Source organism: Ascaphus truei, unplaced genomic scaffold (genome assembly GCF_040206685.1).
Source record: "Ascaphus truei isolate aAscTru1 unplaced genomic scaffold, aAscTru1.hap1 HAP1_SCAFFOLD_1384, whole genome shotgun sequence".
Classification (NCBI taxonomy): domain Eukaryota; kingdom Metazoa; phylum Chordata; class Amphibia; order Anura; family Ascaphidae; genus Ascaphus; species Ascaphus truei.
This window is the reverse complement of record NW_027454264.1, coordinates 55,334-82,240: the sequence shown is the minus strand read 5'-3', so window position 1 is coordinate 82,240 and position 26,907 is coordinate 55,334. Positions and strand designations below refer to the sequence as shown.

At 50.8% G+C, this 26,907-nt stretch overlaps 1 protein-coding gene across 6 annotated transcripts; it reads right to left on the bottom strand.

Annotated features, from left to right (window-relative positions):
- Positions 1 to 6,437: 6,437 nt before the first annotated feature.
- LOC142475790 (ADP-ribosylation factor-like protein 13B) lies at positions 6,438 to 25,263 on the bottom strand. 6 transcript variants are annotated; one of them, XM_075581521.1, is made up of 11 exons: positions 25,243 to 25,263; positions 24,651 to 24,748; positions 21,891 to 21,998; positions 19,899 to 19,969; positions 17,138 to 17,387; positions 16,691 to 16,796; positions 14,799 to 14,989; positions 10,132 to 10,246; positions 8,392 to 8,599; positions 7,731 to 7,838; positions 6,438 to 6,916 (listed from the first exon to the last, which is right to left on the bottom strand). In XM_075581521.1, exons 1-11 carry the CDS (start codon positions 25,246 to 25,248, stop codon positions 6,819 to 6,821), a joined length of 1,359 nt encoding a protein of 452 aa, XP_075437636.1. In that variant the 5' UTR covers positions 25,249 to 25,263; the 3' UTR covers positions 6,438 to 6,818. The 6 variants fall into 6 exon arrangements, with proteins under 6 accessions (XP_075437636.1, XP_075437638.1, XP_075437639.1 ...); XM_075581523.1 differs by lacking the exons at positions 24,651 to 24,748; positions 25,243 to 25,263 and adding an exon at positions 24,782 to 24,918; XM_075581524.1 differs by lacking the exons at positions 24,651 to 24,748; positions 25,243 to 25,263 and adding an exon at positions 24,782 to 24,887 and having other exon boundaries at positions 21,891 to 22,033.
- Positions 25,264 to 26,907: the final 1,644 nt, after the last annotated feature.

Genomic DNA, 26,907 nt, shown 5'->3' with positions numbered 1-26,907 from the left:
TCGGCTTTATTGCCTTTATCATAGTACTTTTGCTTAGTCCACCGTAACGCTCTCTCTACTTCGTCTAGTTGAATCTGTTTAAATTCGGATCTGGTTTTGTCTAGTAGTTTAAATAATTTTTTTGAGGGGTTAGTTTTGTGTTTTTGTTCAAGGAGCTGTACTTTCTCAGCTAATTCATTATATAGTTTTTGCTTAGCTTTTTTCTTGTGTGATGCTATGGAAATGATAGCTCCTCTTATTGTGGCCTTATGGGCTTCCCATAACATTGCTGGGGACTCTACTGAGCCCTTATTCAGCATGAAATACTCTCTGAGCTTTTGTTTAATATCAATCTCTACATCTATTTGATTTAACAGCGAGTCATTTAGTTTCCAATTATATTGATTATTTTTACAGAAGGGGAGAGAGCGTGTTAGTGACACCGGAGCGTGATCTGACCATGATATAGAGCCTATGTCTGACTGGGAGAATGCCTGTAGAATGTCTTTGGTACCCAGAAGTAGCCAATCCTTGAATACTGTAAGTCTGGTGTGGGGGTGAAAAGTACGAGTAATCCTGCTGGCCTTGGTGTTGCACCCTCCAAATATCAGTGAGTGAGAACTCTTTCATTATGTTTCTAAATCTTTAGCATTTTTTTCTGTGGAGCGTGGGTGAGGGGTTCCTTGTGCGCTTGCTCTATCTTGCTCTGGGACTGCTATCATGTTCATGTCTCCTCCCAGGAGTGTAGTTTTAGGTTGGGGGGATATACTGTCACATAAATCTCTCAGAAATTTCGCTTGGCCTTCGTTTGGGGAGTATACATTTACTAAGATTATTTCTACCCCTGACAGGGTACCGTATAGGAAAGATATCTGCCCTCTGGTTCTGAGACCCCTTTGTTTATAGTAAATGGGATATTGTGCTTGAAAAGTATGGCTACCCCTCATTTTTTTGCTGTGCAGGATGCATAATATGCTTGAGGGTAAATTCTTTTGAAGGTGTTCGGGGGGATATAGTGTTAAAGTGGGTCTTTTGGGGGAATAGAATATCTCCATTTGTTTTCTTGAGTTCTTGTAGGGCAAGTGTTCTCTTTATTACAGAATTCAGCCCCTTTACGTTTAGTGATACTAGTTTTAGTGATGTTTTATTGGCCATTTTTCTTTTAATTGAATGAGGCCTTGTGGTCCCTCCACTTTCCCAAAGTGGTGGGGTGGCCTATATCCTTCTATTGTATATTTGTCTGGGTGAAATCTTTGTGTATCAATGATATCTGTGTCTATAATTCCTCGTGTCTCTAGTTGATCTGTACTGGGGAGGGCTGGGAAGGGGAGGGAGGGTGTGGGCAACTGGGGAGGGGGGGGGGGGAAGGGGGATAGAAAAAAGGAAAAAGAAAAGAGCAAGTGGGGCGATAACTGCGCCCCAACATAGTGACCCTCACCACGCTAAGGGTGAGAGAGATGGGCATAATGCCCTCTGGAGACTTCTCGGTGTGTCTCGTCCCGGTACCCATTAGGGGACACCTGGAGCCCTCCGGAGGTATCCCTATAACCACACAGAACTGTGTAGGACATTGTAAAACCACAACGTAGCATAATATAAAACAGGGTATTGGCAACAGAGGATTTAGTACTTAGGCCTAACATTGAGTTTAGTTATTTTTGAAACCTTATGGGTATCTGAAATTTAATTATTTTCTTTTCTATTTCCTCTAGTTCTTTCTCTATGGGAAAGTTCTGGCAGGATCTTCATTTCTTGGATTCACCACAAGATGGTGCCAAAGGATTACCATTGTTCAGCATATAAAGTAGCTTTTGACATTTACAGTAAATTTAACTTAATATAACTGCTGTAGACTATGGAAGACTTTTCTATTTTCCCATTCTGGGGCGCCTAGTATTTAGACTTTAAGATAAACCTGAAACAATATAATATAGTATAGGACCCTCCTGAAAGTCTAAAATGTATTTATTTTCCATTCTTTTCCTTCTAGTTCTCTCTCCCTTTAATTCCCAGTATCATCATATATTTTTTTAATTCGCCACAAGGTGGCGCCAGAGGATTCGCATTAAACAACATATAGAACAGATTTTGACAATTGCAGTGATTTGTTCCTGGACTGAGGTTTTCATTTGGGACATTTGCCAAAATCAAAACATACTCTCTTCTATAGAGAGCTATCTACCTATCTAAAACGGTTAACTTAGTTTAAACCGCCCAAGCTCTAGAATCAGCCTCCCCTCACCCCTCAAAGTCGGGTCCCCCACCTCCCAGCCATCGCCCCCCCATATCTCAGTTCCTGTATTTCTTTCTCAGGAGCTCACCGTTCACCGGGTGTAGGAGAACAGGACCCCCCGAGTCCGACTCCAGCAGGACCTCCCTCCACCACAGACAGGCCATGGTGCGTGTGGTTTCGCCACATAGCTAGGGGTGCCGATGCAATTAAGAGCTCGGGTCCATCCGTGGGGACGGGGAAACCAAGGGGGGGGGGGATATCAGATCCCAGGGAGGGAGTATTAAGTCCAGCCCAGGTTCTGGGGCTGGATAGCCAACGCAGCCGTTTTCTTCCTTTCATCTAGGGGGTGTGGAAGCATACCTCTATCGCGCTTGTTCCACAGGTAGGGCGCGGAGGGACTGGTCGTCGCCTGGGGAACTTTCTTCACTTTTCATGAGTTGGAACTCTCTGCGAGGCCAGTCTTTGTGAGGCTCTCTGTGTTTTTGCGGGGGGGGGGAGTTGGCTGTTCCGCTCTTCCTCAACCCTCCTCAGCTGCAGCGTTGCCGCCGGCGCGGTGCAGTCCCAATCCTCTCAGGAAGCGGGGGGCCATCTTCAGGGTAAGATACCGTGTGAAACTTCCCCCGTCACTTGCGCCACCAATTTGAAGGGAAACCCCCATCTGTATTAGGGTGACCAGATTTTGAAAATGAAAAACCGGACATTTTTTTTTTTTTACATAACAGTTTATTTATTGTAGTACATTTATACTTTACTACCATTAGTCCTTGTTACATAGTTGTGTGTGTGTGTGTGTGTTGACCTCACTAATCGAACAAAAAAACCCCAGATGTGAATGATTCTGAACCCATTAACCAGTGTCAGGATGCCCCCTCTTCACAATTTCTAAGCCGCAATCCCGCCTGGGATCTTACCTGATCTGCAGTCCCTCAAGTACTATACTGGAGGGGAGGTGTTCCCTACCTGTCTTCCGATGTCTCCCGTGTGAAGCTTGAGTCAGATCTGGAAGAAAGAAGGGTAGGTTACGTCGGTGTAGGTATACGGCAGTTAAGATAAGACAGGGAGGGTGAGAGAGACAGAGAGAGAGAGGGTGAGAGAGACAGAGAGAGAGAGAGGGTGAGAGAGAGACAGAGAGAGGGAGACAGAGAGAGAGAGAGTGAGGGTGAGAGAGACAGAGAGAGAGAGAGAGAGAGAGAGGATGAGAGAGAGAGAGAGAGAGAGGGTGAGAGAGGGCGAGAGACACAGAGAGAGAGAGGAGGGCGAGAGACAGAGAGGGTGAGAGACACAGAGAGAGAGAGGGTGAGAGACACAGAGAGAGAGGGTGAGAAAGAGACAGAGAGAGAGAGACAGAGAGAGAGGGTGTGTGAGAGAGAGAGAGAGAGAGAGAGTGAGAGAGAGACAGAGAGAGAGAGGGTGAGAGAGAGACAGAGAGAGAGAGGGTGAGAGAGAGACAGAGAGAGGGTGAGAGAGAGAGACAGAGACAGAGAGAGACAGGGAGAGAGAGAGACAGGGAGAGAGAGAGAGAGAGAGAGAGAGAGAGAGAGAGAGAGAGAGAGAGAGAGAGAGAGAGAGAGAGAGAGAGAGAGAGAGACAGAGACAGAGAGACAGGGAGAGAGAGACAGGGAGAGAGACAGGGAGAGAGAGAGAAACATGGTGAGAGAGAGAGGGTGAGGGAGAGAGGGGGAGAGAGAGAGAGGGGGAGAGGGAGAGAGAGAGAGAGGGGGAGAGAGGGAGGGAGAGAGAGAGAGACAGAGAGAGAGAGACACTGGTACACACACACACACACTGGTACACACACACACTGGTACACACACACACACACACTGGTACACACACACACTGGTACACACACACTGGTACACACACACACACACACACACTGGTACACACACACACTGGTACACACACACACACTGGTACACACACACACTGGTACACACACACACTGGTACACACACACACACCGGTACACACACACACACCGGTACACACACACACACACTGGTACACACACACACACACTGGTACACACACACACACACACACACACTGGTACACACACTGGTACACACACTGGTACACACACACACACACACCGGTACACACACACACCGGTACACACACACACATGTACACACACACACACTGGTACACACACACATACTGGTACACACACACACACTGATACACACACACACACACACAGTACAACACACACTGGTACACACACACACACTGGTACACACACACACTGGTACACACACACACACAGGTTACACACACACTGGTACACACACACACAGGTACACACACACACAGGTACACACACACACAGTGGAGTACAGACAGAGGCAGCCACGAGCAAGCGGCTTCCCGCCTCCCCCTGCACCCACCCCCGCGCCCATCTCCCGCACCAAGGGGGTGGGGGGTGGATAGGAGCGCCGGGACGCAAAGGGACAAACTGCCGCTCCCCCTCCCCCGACGCACAGCCACGGGTTCCCGGGGCAAAATAGGGGGACACCGCGCAGCCACCACTGCCCGCCCCCGCGCCCATCTCCCGAACCAAGGGGACCGTAGGGGAAGAGAGCGCCAGGACAGGAGGCAACGGATCAAAAACCCATCTCATATCACCCCGGGCGGGCAGAGGGGGGGAGACACCGCGCACAGGAGCCAGGAGCGGGCAGACACACACCACGTGTGCTCTGCCGCAGGAAGCGGAAGCCCCGCCCCCAGGCACGCTTATCCTGCCCCCCCCCCATGGCACCCTTCCTTCCATCCATTCCCGCATGCCGGGCCTTGGTGAAGGATGATGCCGGGGGCTTAATGCCGGGACGCAGGGGATTGGCCAACAAGGTAGGAAACTGCCGGGGAAGGGGGGGGGGGCATTAAAAAAATAAATACTTACCAGCCGGGCTGCTGCAGTCTCCTTCTCCGCGCCGCCGCAGCTTACTCGCGCACAGCAGCTAATTACTCGCGCACCGCCGGTGACGTTAAACAAAAAAACGGGGACACGGAGGAAAAACCAGGACATTTCCGGGACACACAGGAAACCGGGACAGCTCCCGAAAAACCGGGACTGTCCCGGCAAAAGGGGGACGGGTGGTCACCCTAATCTGTATCCCACTTTGCATTCTCGCAGTTTTTGCATTATGGGTTTCAGCTCCCTTCACCTGTCTATTGTTGCTTTCGACAGGTCGCTGTATATTTCAAGGTGGGAGTTGCGGAATAGGATCTCTCCTCTATCTCTGCTAGCAGTAGATATTATTTCTTTAATTGAGTAGGAATGGAATCTTATGATCACATCTCTGGCTCTCTTGGGGTCAGAGGATTTGGGGCCCAAGGACCTGTGTGCGCGGTCCATTTCTATTTCCTCAGGTTTGAGCTCAGGGATCAAGTGGGAGAAGAGATCGAGCAGGTAAGGTCGCTGCAGGTTTGTATCCACTGACTCCGGTATATACCGCACTCTGAGATTCTGACGACGATCTCTATTTTCTTGCTCTTCTGCGTTTTCTTTTAATGCTCGGATTTCGTAGTTCAGGCGATTTATTTCATCTTCAGCAGAGGAGTAAGTTTGTTCGAGTTCCTCTACTTTCTTTTGAATTGAGTCTGTTCTTTTGGCTAGGGTGTCCATGTCTTTTCTGTGGGTGGTTATAGCTCTGGAAAGGTCCTCTTGGAACGCCTGCCTCATTTGGGTGAATAGCCCCTCTAGATAGTCCTTTGTTATTCCCGGACAGATCTTCCCTGACTGAGCAGAGAGGCTAGCCGATCCTTCAGTCGAACACGTCGCGCCGCCATCTTGGGTGGTCCCGCAGCTCTCCGTGGGTTTTTGTTGCGGCATGAAGAAGCTAGTATGGGTTTGCTGGGAGGTTTCTTCAGCTTACTGTTCATCCCCTGTGAGACCCTTGTCCTCACCAAGACTTTAGAGACACTTTTCTATTGTTTGGTAAGTGTTATATCAGATTATTCATCGGACGGCTCTGGAGCGATCTCCTCAGGCGTCCATGCACCGTGACGTCACCGGAAGTCTCTCCTTGTTTCCGAACCCATTTATATGTATTCAATTTGGTACAAATAATTAAGAAATAAGGGGAAATATTACATTAATAACATTTTGCATGGATTATGTAAAAGAACAAGATATATTCATGTCATTTTTTACTCAAAACACCATACAAAAGTGATGATAAAAATGTTTAGTTTTGTACAGATTATTGCCGGATAAAATGCATTATTTTTCAAACTTTTTACAAGGCGTTTATTTTGTTTTCTTAGGATTTATTTCGTTCTCAGAAGTGTTGACACATCATTTGTAACCTAAAAACTTAATGCAGATAAAAAAATGGCTGAATTAATTATATTTCATAAAAATATTTTATCTATACATGCAGCCAGTTGCAGCACTAGCATAAATATACATCAAAGGGCCAGTCCCACATAGGAGCAAAGTGACCTAATGACAGGGACGTGTTTAATGTGTCAGTCAGAGAGGAACAGAGTCCCAAGGGGAGGGAGCACGGTAGTGTGATTCAGGTCCCACTGACAGGATATGTAGATAGATGGCTGGTCTTGAGGGTGGGAGGCTGGCGGTGCAAGGTTTAAAGTGCAGGCCTCAGCAGCGTGGGTTAACCTCTTGGTTGCTCGGGGTCAGCCGTGCTCTCTGCTGCTCCTGCTTCAGTTTCAGCGCCTCCATTGCTCTGCGGTACAGATCTGCCACACAAGAAGAAGTCACACCACATGTCACAGAGCAGAGAGTGGGACACAGGAAGAGGTCTCAGTAATCCAGAGTCACACCACATGTCACAGAGCAGAGGGTGGGACACAAGAAGAGGTCTCAGTAATCCAGAGTCACACCACATGTCACAGAGCAGAGGGTGGGACACAAGAAGAGGTCTCAGTAATCCAGAGTCACACCACATGTCACAGAGCAGAGGGTGGGACACAGGAAGAGGTCTCAGTAATCCAGAGTCACACCACATGTCACAGAGCAGAGGGTGGGACACAGGAAGAGGTCTCAGTAATCCAGAGTCACACCACATGTCACAGAGCAGAGGGTGGGACACAGGAAGAGGTCTCAGTAATCCAGAGTCACACCACATGTCACAGAGCAGAGGGTGGGACACAGGATGAGGTCTCAGTAATCCAGGGTCACACAACATGTCACAGAGCAGAGGGTGGGACACAAGAAGAGGTCTCAGTAATCCAGAGTCGCACCACATATCACAGAGCAGAGGGTGGGACACAGGAAGAGGTCTCAGTAATCCAGAGTCACACCACATGTCACAGAGCAGAGGGTGGGACACAGGAAGAGGTCTCAGTAATCCAGAGTCACACCACATGTCACAGAGCAGAGGGTGGGACACAGGAAGAGGTCTCAGTAATCCAGGGTCACACAACATGTCACAGAGCAGAGAGCTGGACACAGGAAGAGGTCTCATTACTCGACTCTCATCATATGGTATATATATATATATATATATATATATATATATATAGTAAGTCTGCTGTCGCGGTCCCCTCTCACCGAAGGTGTTCCCCGTGTCCCCGCTCTGTGTGCTGCCTCCCGCCTCCTGGGACTTTATCTGATTCTTATGAACAGTTTTTTTCCTCTTCTTCTTACTCTTCTTGGGGCCTGGCGAGAAAGAAATTCACACTATATACAAGGCTCTCTGTGTCACTGTGTCACCCTGCGGGGGGAGGGACAGACCCCATGTCACATTGCTCCCTTCTGTCTGTGTCACTGTGTCACCCTGCGGGGGGAGGGACAGACTCTATGTCCCATAGCCCCCCTCTGTCTGTGTCACCCTGCGGGGGAGGGACAGACTCCATATCACATAGCTCCCCTCTGTCTGTGTCACTGTGTCACCCTGCGGGGGAGGGACAGACCCCATGTCACATTGCTCCCTTCTGTCTGTGTCACTGTGTCACCCTGCGGGGGGAGGGTCAGACTCCATATCACATAGCTCCCCTCTGTGTCACCCTGCGGGGGGAGGGACAGACTCCATGTCACATAGCCCCCCTCTGTCTGTGTCACTGTGTCACCCTGCGGGGGGAGGGACAGACTCCATGTCACATAGTTCCCCTCTGTCTGTGTCACCCTGCGGGCGGGGAAGTCTCCTCTGTGTCACTGTGTCACCCTGCGGGGGGGGGGGGGGGGAGATCCCCTCTGTCTGTGTCACCCTCACCAGCTGCCTGGTCACTGTGCTGTGTCTGTGGCAGGATGAGTGACCTCTGACCCCCACGTTGTGGCTGCAGGGCTCCCCCAGACGGGACAGCATTCTTCCCAACTCCCCACTTCTTCCCCTTCTGCTCCTTCGCTTCCTGGGGGAGGTCGGACTCCTTCACTTTGACCTTCGTCCTTCTCTTCTTCACGCTGCGCAGACTGTGACCCGTCTGTCGGGAGAGACCGGTCACACGTTATGTCTGTGTCCAGCCAACTCTTAAATGTCTGCGTGTCCACGTTTCTACATTTCTGCGTCTGTCTGTGTGTCTGCGTCTGTCTGTGTGTCTGCGTCTTTCTGTGTGTCTGCGTCTGTCTGTGTGTCTGCGTCTGTCTGTGTGTCTGCGTCTGTCTGTGTGTCTGCGTCTGTCTGTGTGTCTGCGTCTGTCTGCGTGTCTGCGTCTGTCTGTCTGTGTGTGCGTTTGTCTGTCTGTGTGTCTGCATCTCTCTGTCTGTCTGCGTGTCTGCATCTGTCTGTCTGCGTCTGTCTGCGTCTGTCTGTCTGCGTCTGTCTGCGTCTGTCTGTCTGCGTCTGTCTGCGTCTGTCTGTCTGCGTCTGTCTGTCTGCGTCTGTCTGTCTGCGTCTGTGTGTCTGCGTGTCTGCGTGTCTGCGTCTGTCTGCGTGTCTGCGTCTGTCTGCGTCTGTCTGTGTGTCTGCGTCTGTCTGTGTGTCTGCGTCTGTCTGTGTGTCTGTGTCTGTCTGTGTGTCTGCGTCTGTCTGTGTGTCTGCGTCTGTCTGTGTGTCTGCGTCTGTTTGTGTGTCTGCGTCTGTCTGTGTGTCTGCGTCTGTCTGTGTGTCTGCGTCTATCTGCGTGTCTGCATCTGCGTGTCTGCGTCTGTCTGCGTGTCTGTGTCTATCTATCCAACTCTTATCTATCTGCGTGTCTGCCGATCTGACTCTTATCTGTGTGTGTGTGTGTGCGCGTGTCTGGCTATATATCTGTGTATCCATCTATCTGCGTGTTTGCCTATCTATCTGTGTATTCACCCAGCTATCTTTCTATCTCTTTCTGTTTTTATCTATTCCAACTATAAACATCCCAAGGAAGTATAAAGATTTTTTTTTTAAATAAATAATGAGGAGCCGGAATTGCAAGTTTAATTAAAGCAGGCGCCGGGAGCAGTGTGCGGGACCGGGTGCAGTTTTACCTCCCAACACCAGGAGGCAGCGCCTGCTCATTGACAAAACTCATATGGGGTAACCCAGAGGGAAAGGTTATATAGGGTAATAGGAGGATTTATAAGGAGAGGTAATAGCCAGGATGAGTTATAAGGAGCGGGTATATGGGGTAATAGGAGGAGTTATATGGGGTAATAGGAGGAGTTATAGGGAGGGGTTATATGGGGTAATAGGAGGAGTTATAGGGAGGGGTTATATGGGGTAATAGGAGGAGTTATAGGGAGGGGTTATATGGGGTTATAGGAGGAGTTATATGGAGTAATAGGAGGAGTTATAGGGAGGGGTTATATGGGGTAATAGGAGGAATTATGGGGAGGGGTTATATGGGGTAATAGGAGGAGTTATATGGAGTGGTTATATGGGGTAATAGGAGGAGTTATATGGAGGGGTTATATGGAGTAATAGGAGGAGTTATATGGAGTATTAGGAGGAGTTATATGGAGTGGTAATATGGGGAGTTATAGGGAGGGGTTATATGGGGTAATAGGAGGAGTTATAGGGGGTAAAAGGGAGCGGGTAAGTTACCTGTGTCAGGATATTCTGAATGGGTTTTAGGGGTCTTTTCTTCACTCCTAGGAACGGTTTGTATTCCACAAGGTTTGTGATGCTGTCATGAGGCATCTCCAAGCCTGGTAAAGCCCTGCAGGGCAACAGGAGAGGAGGGGTCAGCGTGATTGCAACAGCGATATGAGGACACGCAGAGCGATATGAGAACACGCAGAGCCATATGAGAATACGCAGAGCCATATGAGAATACGCAGAGCCATATGAGAATACGCAGAGCGATATGAGAACACGCAGAGCGATATGAGAACACGCAGAGCGATATGAGAACACGGAGAGCGATATGAGAACACGCAGAGCGATATGAGAATACGCAGAGCGATATGAGAATATGCAGAGCGATATGAGGACACGCAGAGCGATATGAGAACACGCAGAGCGATATGAGAACACGGAGAGCGATATGAGAACACGCAGAGCGATATGAGAACACGCAGAGCGATATGAGAACACGCAGAGCGATATGAGAACACGCAGAGCCATATGAGAATACGCAGAGCGATAGAAGAACACGCAGAGCGATATGAGGACACGCAGAGCCATATGAGAATACGCAGAGCGATAGAAGAACACGCAGAGCGATATGAGGACACGCAGAGCGATATGAGAACACGCAGCGCGATATGAGAACACGCAGAGCGATATGAGAACACGCAGTGCGATATGAGAATACGCAGAGCCATATGAGAACCCGGGGAGTGATAACACAACACGCAAAGCCATATGAGAACACGGGGAGCGATATGAGAACACGCAGAGCGATATGAGAACACGCAGAGCGATATGAGAACACGCAGAGCCATATGAGAACACGCAGAGCCATATGAGAACACGGGGAGCGATATGAGAACACGCAGAGCCATATGAGAACACGCAGAGCGATATGAGAACACACAGAGCAATATGAGAACACGTAGAGTGATATGAGAACACGCAGAGCTATATAACACGCAGAGCGATATGAGAACACGCAGAGCGATAAAATAACACGCAGAGCGATATAATAACACGCAGAGCGATATAATAACACGCAGAGCGATATAATAACACGCAGAGCGATATGAGAACACGCAGAGCGATATGAGAACACGCAGAGCGATATGAGAACACGCAGAGCGATATGAGGACACGCAGAGCGATATGAGAACACGCAGAGCGATATGAGAACACGCAGAGCGATATGAGAACACGCAGTGCGATATGAGAATACGCAGAGCCATATGAGAACACGGGGAGCGATAACACAACACGCAAAGCCATATGAGAACACGGGGAGCGATATGAGAACACGCAGAGCGATATGAGAACACGCAGAGCGATATGAGAACACGCAGAGCGATATGAGAACACGCAGAGCGATATGAGAACACGCAGAGCCATATGAGAACACGCAGAGCCATATGAGAACACGCAGAGCCATATGAGAACACGCAGAGCCATATGAGAACACGCAGAGCGATAAGAGAACACACAGAGCGATATGAGAACACACAGAGCAATATGAGAACACGTAGAGTGATATGAGAACACGCAGAGCTATATAACACGCAGAGCGATATGAGAACACGCAGAGCGATATGAGAACACGCAGAGCGATATGAGAACACGCAGAGCGATAACACAACACGCAGAGCGATATAACACGCAGAGCGATATAATAACACGCAGAGCGATATAATAACACGCAGAGCGATATGAGAACACGCAGAGCGATATGAGGACACGCAGAGCGATATGAGAACACGCAGAGCGATATGAGAACACGCAGAGCGATATGAGAACACGCAGTGCGATATGAGAATACGCAGAGCCATATGAGAACACGGGGAGCGATAACACAACACGCAAAGCCATATGAGAACACGGGGAGCGATATGAGAACACGCAGAGCGATATGAGAACACGCAGAGCGATATGAGAACACGCAGAGCGATATGAGAACACGCAGAGCCATATGAGAACACGCAGAGCCATATGAGAACACGCAGAGCCATATGAGAACACGCAGAGCCATATGAGAACACGCAGAGCGATAAGAGAACACACAGAGCAATATGAGAACACGCAGAGCGATATGAGAACACACAGAGCAATATGAGAACACGTAGAGTGATATGAGAACACGCAGAGCTATATAACACGCAGAGCGATATGAGAACACGCAGAGCGATAACACAACACGCAGAGCGATATAATAACACGCAGAGCGATATAATAACACGCAGAGCGATATAATAACACGCAGAGCGATATAATAACACGCAGAGCGATATAATAACACGCAGCGCAATATAACACGCAGAGCGATATAATAACACGCAGAGCTATATAATAACACGCAGAGCGATATAATAACACGCAGAGCGATATAACAATACGCAGCGCAATATAATAACACGCAGAGCGATATAATAACACGCAGAGATATAATAACACGCAGAGATATAATAACACGCAGAGCGATATAACAACACGCAGCGCGATATAATAACACGCAGAGAGATATAATAACACGCAGAGATATAATAACACGCAGAGATATAACAACACGCAGCGCGATATAATAACACGCAGCGCGATATAATAACACGCAGAGAAATATAATAACACGCAGAGAAATATAATAACACGCAGAGATATATAATAACATGCAGAGAGATATAATAACACGCAGAGAGATATAATAACACGCTGAGAGATATAATAACACGCAGAGAGATATAATAACATGCAGAGATATAATAACAAGCAGAGAGATATAATAACACGCAGAGAGATATAATAACATTCAGAAACATAACAACACACAGCGCAATATAATAACACGCAGAGCGATATAACACGCAGCGCAATATAATAACACGCAGAGCGATATAACAACACGCAGGGCAATATAATAACACGCAGAGAGATATAATAACACGCAGAGAGATATAATAACACGCAGAGTGATAATAACACACAGAGAGATATAACACGCAGAGATGTAATAACACGCAGAGAGATAAAAACACAGAGAGATATAATAACACGCAGAGAGATATAATAACACGCAGAGAGATATAATAACACGCTTAGAGATATAATAACACGCAGAGAGATATAATAACACGCAGAGAGATATAATAACATGCAGAGAGATATAATAACGCAGAGAGATATAATAACACGTAGAGCGATATAACAACACGCAGGGCAATATAATAACACGCAGAGAGATATAATAACACGCAGAGAAATATAATAACATTCAGACTGACATAATAACACGCAGAGCGATATAATAACACGCAGAGCGATATAATAACACGCAGAGCTGTATAACAACACGCAGTGAGATAATAACACGCAGCGTGATATAACAACATTCAGAGATATGTAATAACAACAATAATAATAATTAGATATATATATATACACATTATATGAATAAACAAACAAGTGGGTTACAGTGCTGAATAGTGATATTACAATAGACAGTTGTTTAACTCAGGGGTGCGAAAAAGTTTGGCGCTGAGCCCCCCTGCCTGCTCTCCAACCCCCCCTTACATTTGTTCCGGCGGCAAATTACACAGCGTGTCATGTGACGTCACGTGACCCGTGGCGTCATTTAACGCTGTGTTGCCATGGCAACGCGTCACCCGAAGCCAAGGTAAGTGAGTTACAGAGGCCCCGCGCGCTCCCCGGCATTTCATTTAAATGCCTTGGGGAAGAGCGTGGGGCCCCTGTAACTGCCGTGCCCCCCCCAAAAATCTCACGCCCCCCAGTTTGCGCACCCCTGGCTTAACTAATACTTATTAGTGTGTCTATATGTACACAGATGGATATGTCAATATTTAACTAGAAAAATGACAAAATGTCCATGAATATGCAAACTGCGCCCGTGAATAAAGGAAAAACAAGACAAACGCGGCAATGGAAAAAGATCCAAATAAAATGGCGATGAGACGGTTTCTTTGTAGGACGGAGCACGCCCAAAACGAGATCAAAAACGCAGAAATAAGAAGCGCAAGCTCCGGTGCATCAAAAAGTGACAGCGACTATGAGATTCATTCTCCCAATGACTGTGCTCACTCTGTCCACGTAGCTGCATTTCTTTCACCTCGGATAATATAGTCAAACGGTTTGTACTTTTTTTTAAACTATGGAGCCGGCGCTTCTTATTATTTTGTTTATATATATATATTATACATATATTTTCCTGCACGTATACTGGGTGTAGGGTTGCCTGGCGGATTCTCCATAAATACTGGACACAATGGTGAAAGGTGCGACGCACTCGAGACACACACACACACACGTCCTCTCTCTGCTCCATGCTGTTTCCTCCTCTCCTTGGTCCCACCCCCAGACTCCTGACACCTCCTCCTGATTGCTTGCATTACCCAGCAGCAGCCAATGAGGATGGAGGAAGCTGCCCAGCCCCCTAGCAACAGCCCTGCTCGGGGAAATCCAGTGGCCACCCCAAGCCGGTCTTGTCACTATGTCCAGAGAGGTAATACCGTAATGTCCAGTATTACCTCTAATGTTTTACTGGACGGATTGTCTAAATACAGGACAGTCTGGTTCGATACTGGACAGCTGGCGACCCTAACTGTGTGATGAGGATGTAAGAAGAGAGGTGTCACCTGTCTCCGTGTGTCCTCCCTGGCGCTCTCATGCTCCGCCGGTGACTGTCTCTCTGTTCGGCGGTCTCTTGCAGCACACGAGCACTCAGGGTGGGGTAGTTGATGGTCACAGACTGTAAGGCCCAGCGTAAACCCTTCAGGATGGACCAGTCGTGATGGGAGTTGAAATCTGTTCCAGCGCAACATGGCTCCTGAGAGGTGACACAGTGACAGAGAGACTGATGTGACATGGGGCTTCTCCCTTCTGTGAGGAGCTAAGTGACTCGACTACTCTACAGATGACTGTTTAAGGACAAAGGCCAGAACCGGAGAGACCGACATAGCCAGAGACAGAACCGGAGAGACCGACATAGCCAGAGACAGAACCGGAGAGACAGATACAGGTAGGGATAGAACTGGAGAGACAGACACAGCCAGAGACAGTAACGGAGAGACAAGCACAGCTAGAGACAGGACCACAGAGACAGGACTGGAGAGACAGACACAGCTAGATACAAGACCAGAGAGACAGACAACTAGAGAGAGGACCGGAGAGACAGACACAACTAGAGAAAGACAGGAGAGGGGGGAGAGAGAGAAGCTTCCACGTTCCCCTCCATTAAGAGATCATAATTTAATGACCTATTATATATTAATATATAATATAATTATAGCTAAATTAGATTAGGTGGGTCTTAAAGGTGGATAGAGAGGGTGTTGAGGAGAAGAGTACTCCAGAGGTGTGGGGCAGTCCGTGAGAAAGGTTTAAGGCGGGAGAGGGCTTTAGATACAAAGGGGGTAGAGAGAAGACATCCTTGAGCAGAACGCAAGGGTAGGGATAGTGCATAACGAGAAATTAGGGCTGAGATGTAAGGAGGGGCAGAAGGGTGTAAAGCTTTAAAAGTGAGGAGGAGAATGGAGTGTGAGATGCGGGATTTGATCGGAAGCCAGGAGAGGGATTTCATAAGGGGAGACGCTGAGGCAGATTTCGGAAAGAGTAGAGTGATTCTGGCAGCAGCGTTTAGGATAGATTGTAGGGGAGACAGGTGAGAGGCAGGAAGGCCGGACAGCAGGAGGTTACAGTAATCAAGACGGGAGAGAATGAGGGCCTGAGTCAGAGTTTTAGCAGTTGAGCAACAGAGGAAAAGGCGTATCTTTGTAATATTGCGGAGGAAATGTGAGAGGAGAATGTGGGAGAGGACTTGAGTGTGACCCTTAGGCAGCGTGCTTGTGCTACTGGGTGAATGATAGCCATGGCACATGGAGTCTGTCCCTCCCCCTGCAGAGTGACACAGACAGAGGGGAGCTATGTGACATGGAGTCTGTCCCTCCCCCCCGCAGGGTGACACAGTGACACAGACAGAGGGGAGCTATGGGACATGGAGTCTGTCCCTCCCCCGCAGGGTGACACAGACAGAGGGGAGCTATGTGACATGGAGTCGGTCTCTCAGCCCGGAGGGTGACACAGTGACACAGACAGAGGGGAGCTATGTGACATGGAGTCGGTCTCTCAGCCCGGAGGGTGACACAGTGACACAGACAGAGGGGAGTTATGTGACATGGAGTCTGTCCCTCCCCCGCAGGGTGACACAGTGACACAGACAGAGGGGAGCTATGTGACATGGAGTCTGTCCCTCCCCCGCAGGGTGACACAGTGACACAGACAGAGGGGAGCTATGGGACATGGAGTCTGTACCTCCCCCGCAGGGTGACACAGACAGGGGGGAGCTATGGGACATGGAGTCTGTCCCTCCCCCCGCAGAGTGACACAGTGACATAGACAGAGGGGGGCTATGTGACATGGCGTCTGTCCCTCCCCCCGCAGGGTGACATAGTGACACGGACAGAGCAAAACTATGCGATATGGAGTTTGTCCCTCCCCCCGCAGGGTGACACAGTGACACAGGACATACAATTCTGCAGAGGGTCTTGTTTTCGTTCACCAACGTCTCTAGTGACAGCGATTCGATGACCTCGCTGGGGATGAGAGCAGAGGCTCTGTCCTGTTTATTGGCTAATCTGCAATGCAGTCACACAGTAAAGAGAAGTGTTAGCAGAAGGAGAGAGGAGCGCAGGGTGCAGTGTTAGCAGAAATTGGGGGGAGCACAGGGTGCAGTGTTAGCAGAGGAAGAGGGGAGCGTAGGGTGGTGTTAGCCGAGGAGTGGGGAGCACACTGTGCAGTGTTAGCATAAGGAGAAAGGGGAGCGCAGGGTGCAGTGTTAGCAGAGACAGAGGGGAGCGCAAGTTGCAGTGTTAGCAGAGACAGAGGGGAGCGCAAGGTGCAGTGTTAGCAGAGGCGGGGGGAGCGCAGGGTGCTGTGTTAGGAGAGATTGAGGAGGGCAGGGTGCAGACGGTCTCACATCAGGAGGGGTTTCCCAGCCATGCGGGGGTGTCTCAGGACACTGGACAAGACAGAGGCCACTTCCTTAAGGCGCTCATGGTCACTGGCATCCACTACAAAGACCAGTGCGTGAGCCTGGGGGTAGTGCAGATGCCAGACAGCCCGAGCCTTGTGTCCACCGGGGAGTTCCAGGAGGGTGACATCAGAACGGTCCAAACGCAGGTCAGTCCGGAGAGGGTCTGTGGAGGGGGTGATCTGACAGGGGGGGGCTGGAGAGAGAGGGAGTGGGGGGAGAGGGAGATTAAGGGGAGGGAAGCGAGTTGGGGGTAGAGAGAAAGAGGAGAGTGAGGGGGATAGGTGGGGGAGAGAAAGTGGGAGAGAGATATATATATATATAACAGGTTCTCCAACACAGGGGCGCGCAAACTGGGGGGTGTGTGACATCACATGACCCCGGTGGCGTCATTTTACGCTGGAGCCGAGCAGAGGAGTGGGGGCGCAGGGGGAAAAGTTTGTGCACCCCCACTCTAACATAAGATATTGTGACACTATATACACACACACACACACACACACACACACACACACACACACACACACACACACACACACACACACACACACACACACACACACACACACACACACACACACCCCAAAATAAAAAGGGTGGTCATTTATTGTCTCTGATGAGGCCTTCATCGAGGGGTGGATCAGTAAGAGCTGAAGAGGATGACGCAGACAGACACACACCCACACAAATTTACATTCACACAGACACCCACCCACACAGACTTACATTACAGACTTACATTATTCCAGAGCTCTGGAATAGGGAAGCATGCTTTAAACTGGTTTCATTCCTACCTATCAGGTAGATCCCAACATGTGTCCATCTCAAGCTCTAACTCCAACCCCCTGGATATCACCTGTGGCGTCCCGCAAGGCTCTGTTCTGGGGCCCCTACTCTTTTCAGTGTTCATCAATGATCTTCCCACAGCTTGTAAGGAAGCCTCAATACACATGTATGCAGATGACACAATCCTATATGCACACAGCCATAGCCTCTCTGACCTTCAACACATACTTCAGTCTGATTTTGAGACTCGAAAACTGGATTTCCCAAAACAAACTGTTTTTAAACACTGACAAGACTGTAACAATGGTATTTGGGACCAAGACTAAATTTTTAAAGCTTCCAGCGACTGAGCTCCAGATCAGAACCAACGCTAACACCACCCTAACCCCTGTCACTAGTTTTAAATACCTGGGCATATGGTTCGACTCCCACTTAAAATTCGGAATGCACATTGATACCCTGACAACCAAGACCTATGCCAAACTAGGGGTACTTTACAGGAACAAATCCTCCTTAAGCCTGCTGGTCAGAAAGCGTATTGCACAGCAGATGCTAATGCCAATTATCGACTATGGAGACATAGTACTGTATATAGCTCGACACCCTCTACAATTCAATTTGTCGTTTCGTTCTACAATGCAACTACAACACACATCAATGCGAAATGCTCAAAGAACTAGATGGGTCATCACTCGAGTCTAGGAGCAAAGTTCACCTTTCCTGTTTTGCCTTCAAATACTTTTTGGCCAAGCTACCCGTCTACCTGAACAAGCTCCTCACCCCTACCACATGCAGCACTTATCACCTGAGATCTGACTCCAAAAGACTGTTCATGGTCCCAAGGCTCAACAAAGTATCCGGCCGCTCCTCCTTCTCTTACCGTGCACCCCAAAACTGGAACAACGTACCGGACGAGACTCTCACATCCACCACCAGTTTAAGTTCTTTCAAAACTAAGGCTGTCTCACATTTTAATCTGGTCTGTAACTGTTACATACGCCTATAATATATATTATCTCTAACTGTGCACGCAATGTCTTGTATATAATGTATACCCTGTTCATTTATGTAACTGTATTTGTAACCGTGTATAATTTGTCATATTAACTATGCCCAGGACATACTTGAAAACGAGAGGTAACTCTCAATGTATTACTTCCTGGTAAAACATTTTATAAATAAATTAACACAGACACACAGACACACCCACACAGACTTACATTCACACAGATACACAGACTTACATTTACACACCCACACAGACTTACATTAACACAGACACACAGACACACACCCACACAGACTTACATTCACACACAGACTTACATTCACACACAGACTTACATTCACACACAGACTTACATTCACACACAGACTTACATTCACACACCCACTTACACTCACACAGACTCACAATCACACAGACTCACAATCACACAGACTCACAATCACACAGACTCACGCACACAGACGTACACTCACACAGACACACACCCCCGGACTTACACTCACACCGACTTACACACACACACAGATATACACTCACACGGACACACAGACAGACACGCACACCAACATACATTCATACGGACATACACTCACACACACACACACACAGAGCTATACACACGCACACAGACATACATTCACACGGAAACACGCACAGAGACGCAGACAAACATTCCCACAGACAAACATTCCCACAGACAAACATTCTTCCAGACAAACATTCTTCCAGACAAACATTCCCACAGACAAACATTCCCACAGACACACATTCCCACAGACAAACACACACACTGAATCACATTCCCACAGACAAACATTCAGACACACACAGACATACACACACACACACACACACACACACACACACACACAGAGACACACACACACACACACGCTCTTGACGTGTCCTCACCTCTCCGTATCACTCTGATCACGGAGCTTTTCCCAGCGCTATCCAGACCCAGAAACAGAACCGTCACCCTCCTGTCATCCAGAGAGAAGGACACTTTATAAATATATATATACACACACACACACACAAATACATATAGCGCCAACATATTCCCCAGTGCAGTACAATACAGTGACACTCTTCTTTGACTATTTCCCCCGGGTCTTTTTTAAAATTTTTTATTTCAAACACTTGTATTGCTTTTCTGAGAGGGGCACATGCACATCACACGGCCGTGCGTACACCGTGTACATAATCATCACACACATTTAACAACCCGTAACATCCCACAGTTGGTTGATCGGGTTCGATCGGCCTGCACCTTGCCTTTTGTAACCTCCTATGCTTTGAGTGCACTATATTGGTCCCGTCCGGGGAGGATTCACATTTTTAGGAGGATCTTTGATCTGGCCCCTTAGTCTAGAAATGTAAAGGGCAGACGAAGAGAGAGAGAAGGAAGAGAGAAAGAGCAGGAAAGGGGGGAGTGGGGGTAGAGGGGGTGGGAACGGGGGAGAGCCAAGAGGAAGGGGGAGGGGTAGTGTCTTCCCCTCCACCCCGCCGGCAACCCCTCACCAGACATAAACCCCAACTGAGAGATGGGGGGCTGGGTGCGGTGCCCAACTGAATCGTCCCATTTTTAACCGCTTTAATTATAAGGCCACTGTACCCAAACGTTATCGAATTGTTCGATGTTCTGTCCCAGGAGCGCCGATAGGTATTCCATTAGCTTAACCTCGCTTACCCTGCGAAGGACAATCTGCTTAGACGGGGGTTTAATCTTTTCCCAATTAGCTGCTATTGAGCAGCGAGCCGCAGTCAGGATGAACGAGGCCATATCTTCGATGGGCTTCGCGAGAAGGATTACCAGCGGTTCCATCCGGACCTCAACCCCTACAATCTCCTCAACCAGTGAGCGGACCATACTCCAGGAGGTCTGGATTCCTGGGCATGTCCACCAGATCTCCTCTCTGGCCACACCCGCTCCAGCAGAGGTCAGACAGGCCAGGGAAGATCTGGCTCAGCCTAGTCGGGGTTAAGTACCATTGAAATAGAATTTTATTTATGATTTCCTTAATAGTAGTACAAATAGAAGTTTTGGCTGCTGCTTCCCAAATATCCTCCCAGTCATCTCTGTCTACATCCAGATTGAGGTCTTCAGCCCATTACATCATGTAATTGTGGTTGAAGGGACACATGGACCGTGCTAGCCCCGCGTAGATCTCTGCGATCAGACCCTTCCGGTATGTGCCCACCATACACATCTTTTCTAAAGACGTTGGACCTTCAAACATGGATGTTTGGGATATTGTTAGGAGAAAGTGTCTGATCTGGAGATAACCAAAAAGGGGGAGTCTTATGGAAAGGTATTTCTCCTGTAATGCAAGGAATGGGATAAGTGTCCCTTTGTCTATTAAATCTCCTGCTGATGTTGGCCAATCTAAATGTTTTAAGGTTCCCTGGGACGCAGCCCGGATGGAAATCAGGGTTACCGAAAATGGGTGTAAGTACAGAGGGGGAAGATGTCAGTTTATGTCTAGTTCTTGTTTTCACCCATATCTTCAACGTGCATCTCATAGCTCCCAGGCCTGTCTTGCCCGATATTATCTCCCCTCCCACTCCGGACCAGAGAATCGCCCCGAGGGAGAGGGGAGCGACACAGAAGGACTCAATTTCCAACCAGCAGCAGGACGCTGGGTCGTTGTTCCAGACTAGCCCTTGTTTTAGGTGGGTCGCTTGATAATTATATCTGGTACTCCCAGGCCTCCACACTCCCGTGGTGCTAACATTACCGATCTGGCTTCCCCCGGGTCTTTTAAAGATGGCCGACTTGGGGATTTCCAAAATGCTGCTCGTCCCTGATCGCTGCACCGGCGGGATGCTCGCTGCGTTAATTCCTCCTCTGGCAACAAATAGGTTAAGGACAGAAACCACCGACCCCTGCGCCAGCCTTACCTGATTGGTTCCTGCTTTACCTGCACCCAGCGCCAGCAGTGTGAGAGGAAGTGAAACATGGTCCGGTGTCCGGAGACGGAGAGATCGGGACACGTCCTGTCTGTGTGTCTAATGACAGTGACAGCAAAGTGACCTAAAGTGACCTAATGACAGTGATGTGTTTTATGGGTTAAAGCAAGAGGTGCGCAAACTTTTGGTGCTGCACCCCCTTGCCTGCTCTCCCCCACTGCTCCCCTCCTCACCTGCTTCTCCCCCACTGCTCCCCTCCTCACCTGCTTTTCCCCACATGCTTCCCTCCTCACCTGCTTCTCCCCCACATGCCCTGCTTCTCCCCCCCCTGCTGCTCCCCTCCTCACCTGCTTCTCCCCCACATGCCCCCTCCTCTTTCTCCCCCACATGCTCCCCTCCTCACCTGCTCCTCCCCCACATGCTCCCCTCCTCTCCTGCTTCTCCCCCACATGCCCCCTCCTCTCCTGCTTCTCCCCCACATGCTCCCCTCCTCACCTGCTTCTCCACCACATGCTCCCTTCCTCTCCTGCTTCTCCCCCACATGCTCCCCTCTTCACCTGATTCTCCCCCACATGCTCCCCTCCACACTTGCTTCTCCCACACATACTCCCCTCACCTGCTTTTCCCCACTGCTCCCCTCCTCACCTGCTACTCCCCCACTGCTCCCCTCCTCACCTGCTTTTCCCCACATGCTTCCCTCCTCACCTGCTTCTCCCCCACATGCCCTGCTTCTCCCCCCCTGCTGCTCCCCTCCTCACCTGCTTCTCCCCCACATGCCCCCTCCTCTTTCTCCCCCACATGCTCCCCTCCTCTTTCTCCCCCACATGCTCCCCTCCTCACCTGCTCCTCCCCCACATGCTCCCCTCCTCTCCTGCTTCTCCCCCACATGCCCCCTCCTCTCCTGCTTCTCCCCCACATGCTCCCCTCCTCACCTGCTTCTCCACCACATGCTCCCCTCCTCTCCTGCTTCTCCCCCACATGCTCCCCTCTTCACCTGATTCTCCCCCACATGCTCCCCTCCACACTTGCTTCTCCCACACATACTCCCCTCACCTGCTTTTCCCCACATGCTTCCCTCCTCACCTGCTTCTCTCCCACATGCCCCCCTCCTCTCCTGCTTCTCCCCCACATGCTCCCTCCTCACCTGCTTCTCCCCCACATGCTCCCCTCCACAACAGCCTCTCCCACATGCCCCCCTCCTCACCTGCTTCTCCCCCATATGCCCCCCTCCTCTCCTGCTTCTCCCTCACATGCTCCCGCGTCACCTGATTCTCCACCACATGCTTCCCTCCTCACCTGCTTCTCTCCCACATGCCCCCCTCCTCTCCTGCTTCTCTCCCACATGCCCCCCTCCTCACCTGCTTCTCCCCCCATGCCCCCCTCCTCTCCTGCTTCTCCCCCACATGCTCCCGCGTCACCTGATTCTCCACCACATGCCCCCCTCCTCACCTGCTTCTCCCCCACATGCCCCCCTCCTCTCCTGCTTCTCCCCCACATGCTCCCGCGTCACCTGATTCTCCACCACATGCTCCCCTCCTCTCCTGATTCTCCACCACATGCTCCCCTCCTCTCCTGATTCTCCACCACATGCTCCCCTCCTCACCTGCTTCTCCACCACATGCTCCCCTCCTCACCTGCTTCTCCCCCACATGCTTCCCTCCTCACCTGCTTCTCTCCCACATGCCCCCCTCCTCTCCTGCTTCTCTCCCACATGCCCCCCTCCTCACCTGCTTCTCCCCCACATGCCCCCCTCCTCTCCTGCTTCTCCACCACATGCTCCCTTCCTCACCTGCTTCTCCCCCACATGCTCCCCTTCTCAACAGCCTCCCCACATGCTCCCTCCTCACCTGCTTCTCCCCCACATGCTCCCCTCCACAACAGCCTCCCCCACATGCTTCTCCCCCACATGCTTCTCCCCCACATGCTCCCCTCCTCTCTAGCTTCTCCTCTACATGCTCTTCTCACCTGCATCTCCCCTTTCTCTCTTACCTCCTCACAATCTGCATCCCCTTCTCTCACTCACTCACTCGCTCACTCACTCACTCTCCTTTCTCACTCTACCCCTTCTTCTCTTTGAATCCTCACCATCTCTCTCTCTTATCCCTCCCCTCTCACTCTTCTATCCCTCCCCTCTCACTCTTCTATTCCTCCCCTCTCACTCTTCTATTCCTCCCCTCTCACGCTTCTATCCCTCCCCTCTCACTCTTCTATCCCCCCTCTCGCACCCTTCTCCCCCCCTCTCGCACCCTTCTCCCCCCCTCTCGCACCCCTCCCTTCTCCCCCCTCTCGCACCCTTCTCCCCCCTCTCGCACCCTTCTCCCCCCCTCTCTCCCCCTTGTCCCCCCTCTCCCCCCCTCTCGCACCCTTCTTTCCCCCTCTTGCACCCTTCTTCCCCCCTCTCGCACCCTTCTTCCCCCCTCTCGCACCCTTCTCCCCCCTCTCGCACCCTTCTCCCCCTCTCGCACCCTTCTCCCCCCTCTCGCAGTCTTGTCCCCTCTCCCTCTTGTCCCACTCACTCTTCTCTCCAACTCTTCCCCCCCCTCTCTCTCTCACCCTTCTCCCCCCTCTCACTCTTCCCCCTTCTCTTTCTTATCCCCCACTCTACTACCCCCTCTATTCTCTCTCCTCCTTTCTCCCCCTCACTCTTATCCTTTCTGTCTTGGCCCCTAACTGTGGTGTGGGCGTTGAAGACAGCAGCAGGATGGACTCCCGCTATGTTACTGCCTCCTCTGCCGGGGAGCGAGTCTCTACCTTTGGCGGACCGCAGACAACCATCTTCCGAGCCCGATGTGGCCAGCAGACCGTACTGTGCCCACCCCTGCGTTAACGGGACAGTCCCACGTAGCGACCTGACATAATAAAGTAAGAGAAATGAAACTCACAGTAGACGGCTTGCGGGCGTCCGGAATGCTCTCTCCATGGCACAGACTGCTAAACTTTAATCTGGACTAATCACCGTGCGGCTAATCTTGGGGAGGATGAGGGAGCAGAGGATTCTGGGAGAAGAATATCTTAGGCAATGAGAGGGAGGGGGGCACAGATTTATTTCCCAGGAGCCTGCTGGGCGACCTAATTACAGAAGAGATAAGGCTGGTCTGCCTGTATTTACTGGATACTAGCCAGATACACTGAGAGTGACACATGTACGCACGTATTTACCTACGTACACACACACACACACATATATATATACATATATATATATATAAAAAGGAAAAAAGAGGAGAGAGCGCACGCCCATAGCGTATAAAAGTTTTAATGAGGGGGAGGGGGAGAGAGGGGGGTAAAAAACGCACTTACAAAAATGCAATAAAATCAAGCATATGTGATATATAATAATCACCACCATCCGGTTTTTCTGTAGACTCTTGGGGCCGTCCCAGGCTCCGTTGGTAAAGGAGCGACGTCACAGCAGATTCCCAGGGCTGGTAACACCGTCCGGTCAAACTGCAGACTTTTGGGGCTGTCCCAGGCTCCGTTGCGGGAAACAGATAATACATCAGCTGATACTAGCAAAGGGGCCAGGTCCAAAGAACCACCCACTGCTCATAGATCGGCCCATTTTTTAGACGGGACCCCGAGGCAGGAGGGGAGGTCGAAAGGGAGAGATCCAGACAAGTTGACCGGAGTCTGACTTCCGGCGCCGGTGTTACAGCCCGTACCTCCCCTGCCGTCTCCTGAGCTCCTGCTCTGAGTGGACGTATCCGCCTGCCACGGCCAAGCCACCGCCGCCCGCTGTCTCAACGTCTTCCCTCCGCTGACATCGTCTTCTACTGCCTCTCCGCTCCCTGACTCCTGTGCAGCTCCGCTCCCTGACTCCTGTGCCGCTCCCTGACTCCTGTGCAGCTCCGCTCCCTGACTCCTGTGCCGCTCCCTGACTCCTGTGGCGCTCCCTGACTCCTGTGCAGCTCCGCTCCCTGACTCCTGTGCCGCTCCCTGACTCCTGTGCCGCTCCCAGACTCCTGTGCCGCTCTGCTCCCTGACTCCTGTGCCGTTCCCTGACTCCTGTGCCGTTCCCTGACTCCTATGCAGCTCCGCTCCCTGACTCCTGTGCCGCTCCGCTCCCTGACTCCTGTGCCGCTCCCTGACTCCTGTGCCGTTCCCTGACTCCTATGCAGCTCCGCTCCCTGACTCCTGTGCCGCTCCGCTCCCTGACTCCTGTGCAGCTCCGCTCCCTGACTCCTGTGCCGCTCCGCTCCCTGACTCCTTGCCGCTCCCTGACTCCTGTGCAGCTCCGCTCCCTGACTCCTGTGCCGCTCCCTGACTCCTGTGCCGCTCCCTGACTCCTGTGCAGCTCCGCTCCCTGACTCCTGTGCCGCTCCCTGACTCCTGTGCCGCTCCCTGACTCCTGTGCCGCTCTGCTCCCTGACTCCTGTGCCGCTCCCTGACTCCTGTGCCGCTCCCTGACTCCTGTGCCGCTCCCTGACTCCTGTGCCGCTCCCTGACTCCTGTGCCGCTCCCTGACTCCTGTGCCGCTCCCTGACTCCTGTGCCGCTCCCTGACTCCTGTGCCGCTCCCTGACTCCTGTGCCGCTCCCTGACTCCTGTGCCGCTCCCTGACTCCTGTGCCGCTCCCTGACTCCTGTGCCGCTCCCTGACTCCTGTGCCGCTCCCTGACTCCTGTGCAGCTCCCAGACTCCTGTGCAGCTCCCAGACTCCTGTGCCGCTCCCTGACTCCTGTGCCGCTCCCTGACTCCTGTGCCGCTCCCTGACTCCTGTGCCGCTCTGCTCCCTGACTCCTGTGCCGCTCCCTGACTCCTGTGCCGCTCCCTGACTCCTGTGCCGCTCCCTGACTCCTGTGCCGCTCTGCTCCCTGACTCCTGTGCCGCTCCCTGACTCCTGTGCCGCTCCCTGACTCCTGTGCCGCTCCCTGACTCCTGTGCAGCTCCCAGACTCCTGTGCAGCTCCCAGACTCCTGTGCCGCTCCCAGACTCCTGTGCAGCTCCGCTCCCTGACTCCTGTGCCGCTCCCTGACTCCTGTGCCGCTCCCTGACTCCTGTGCCGCTCTG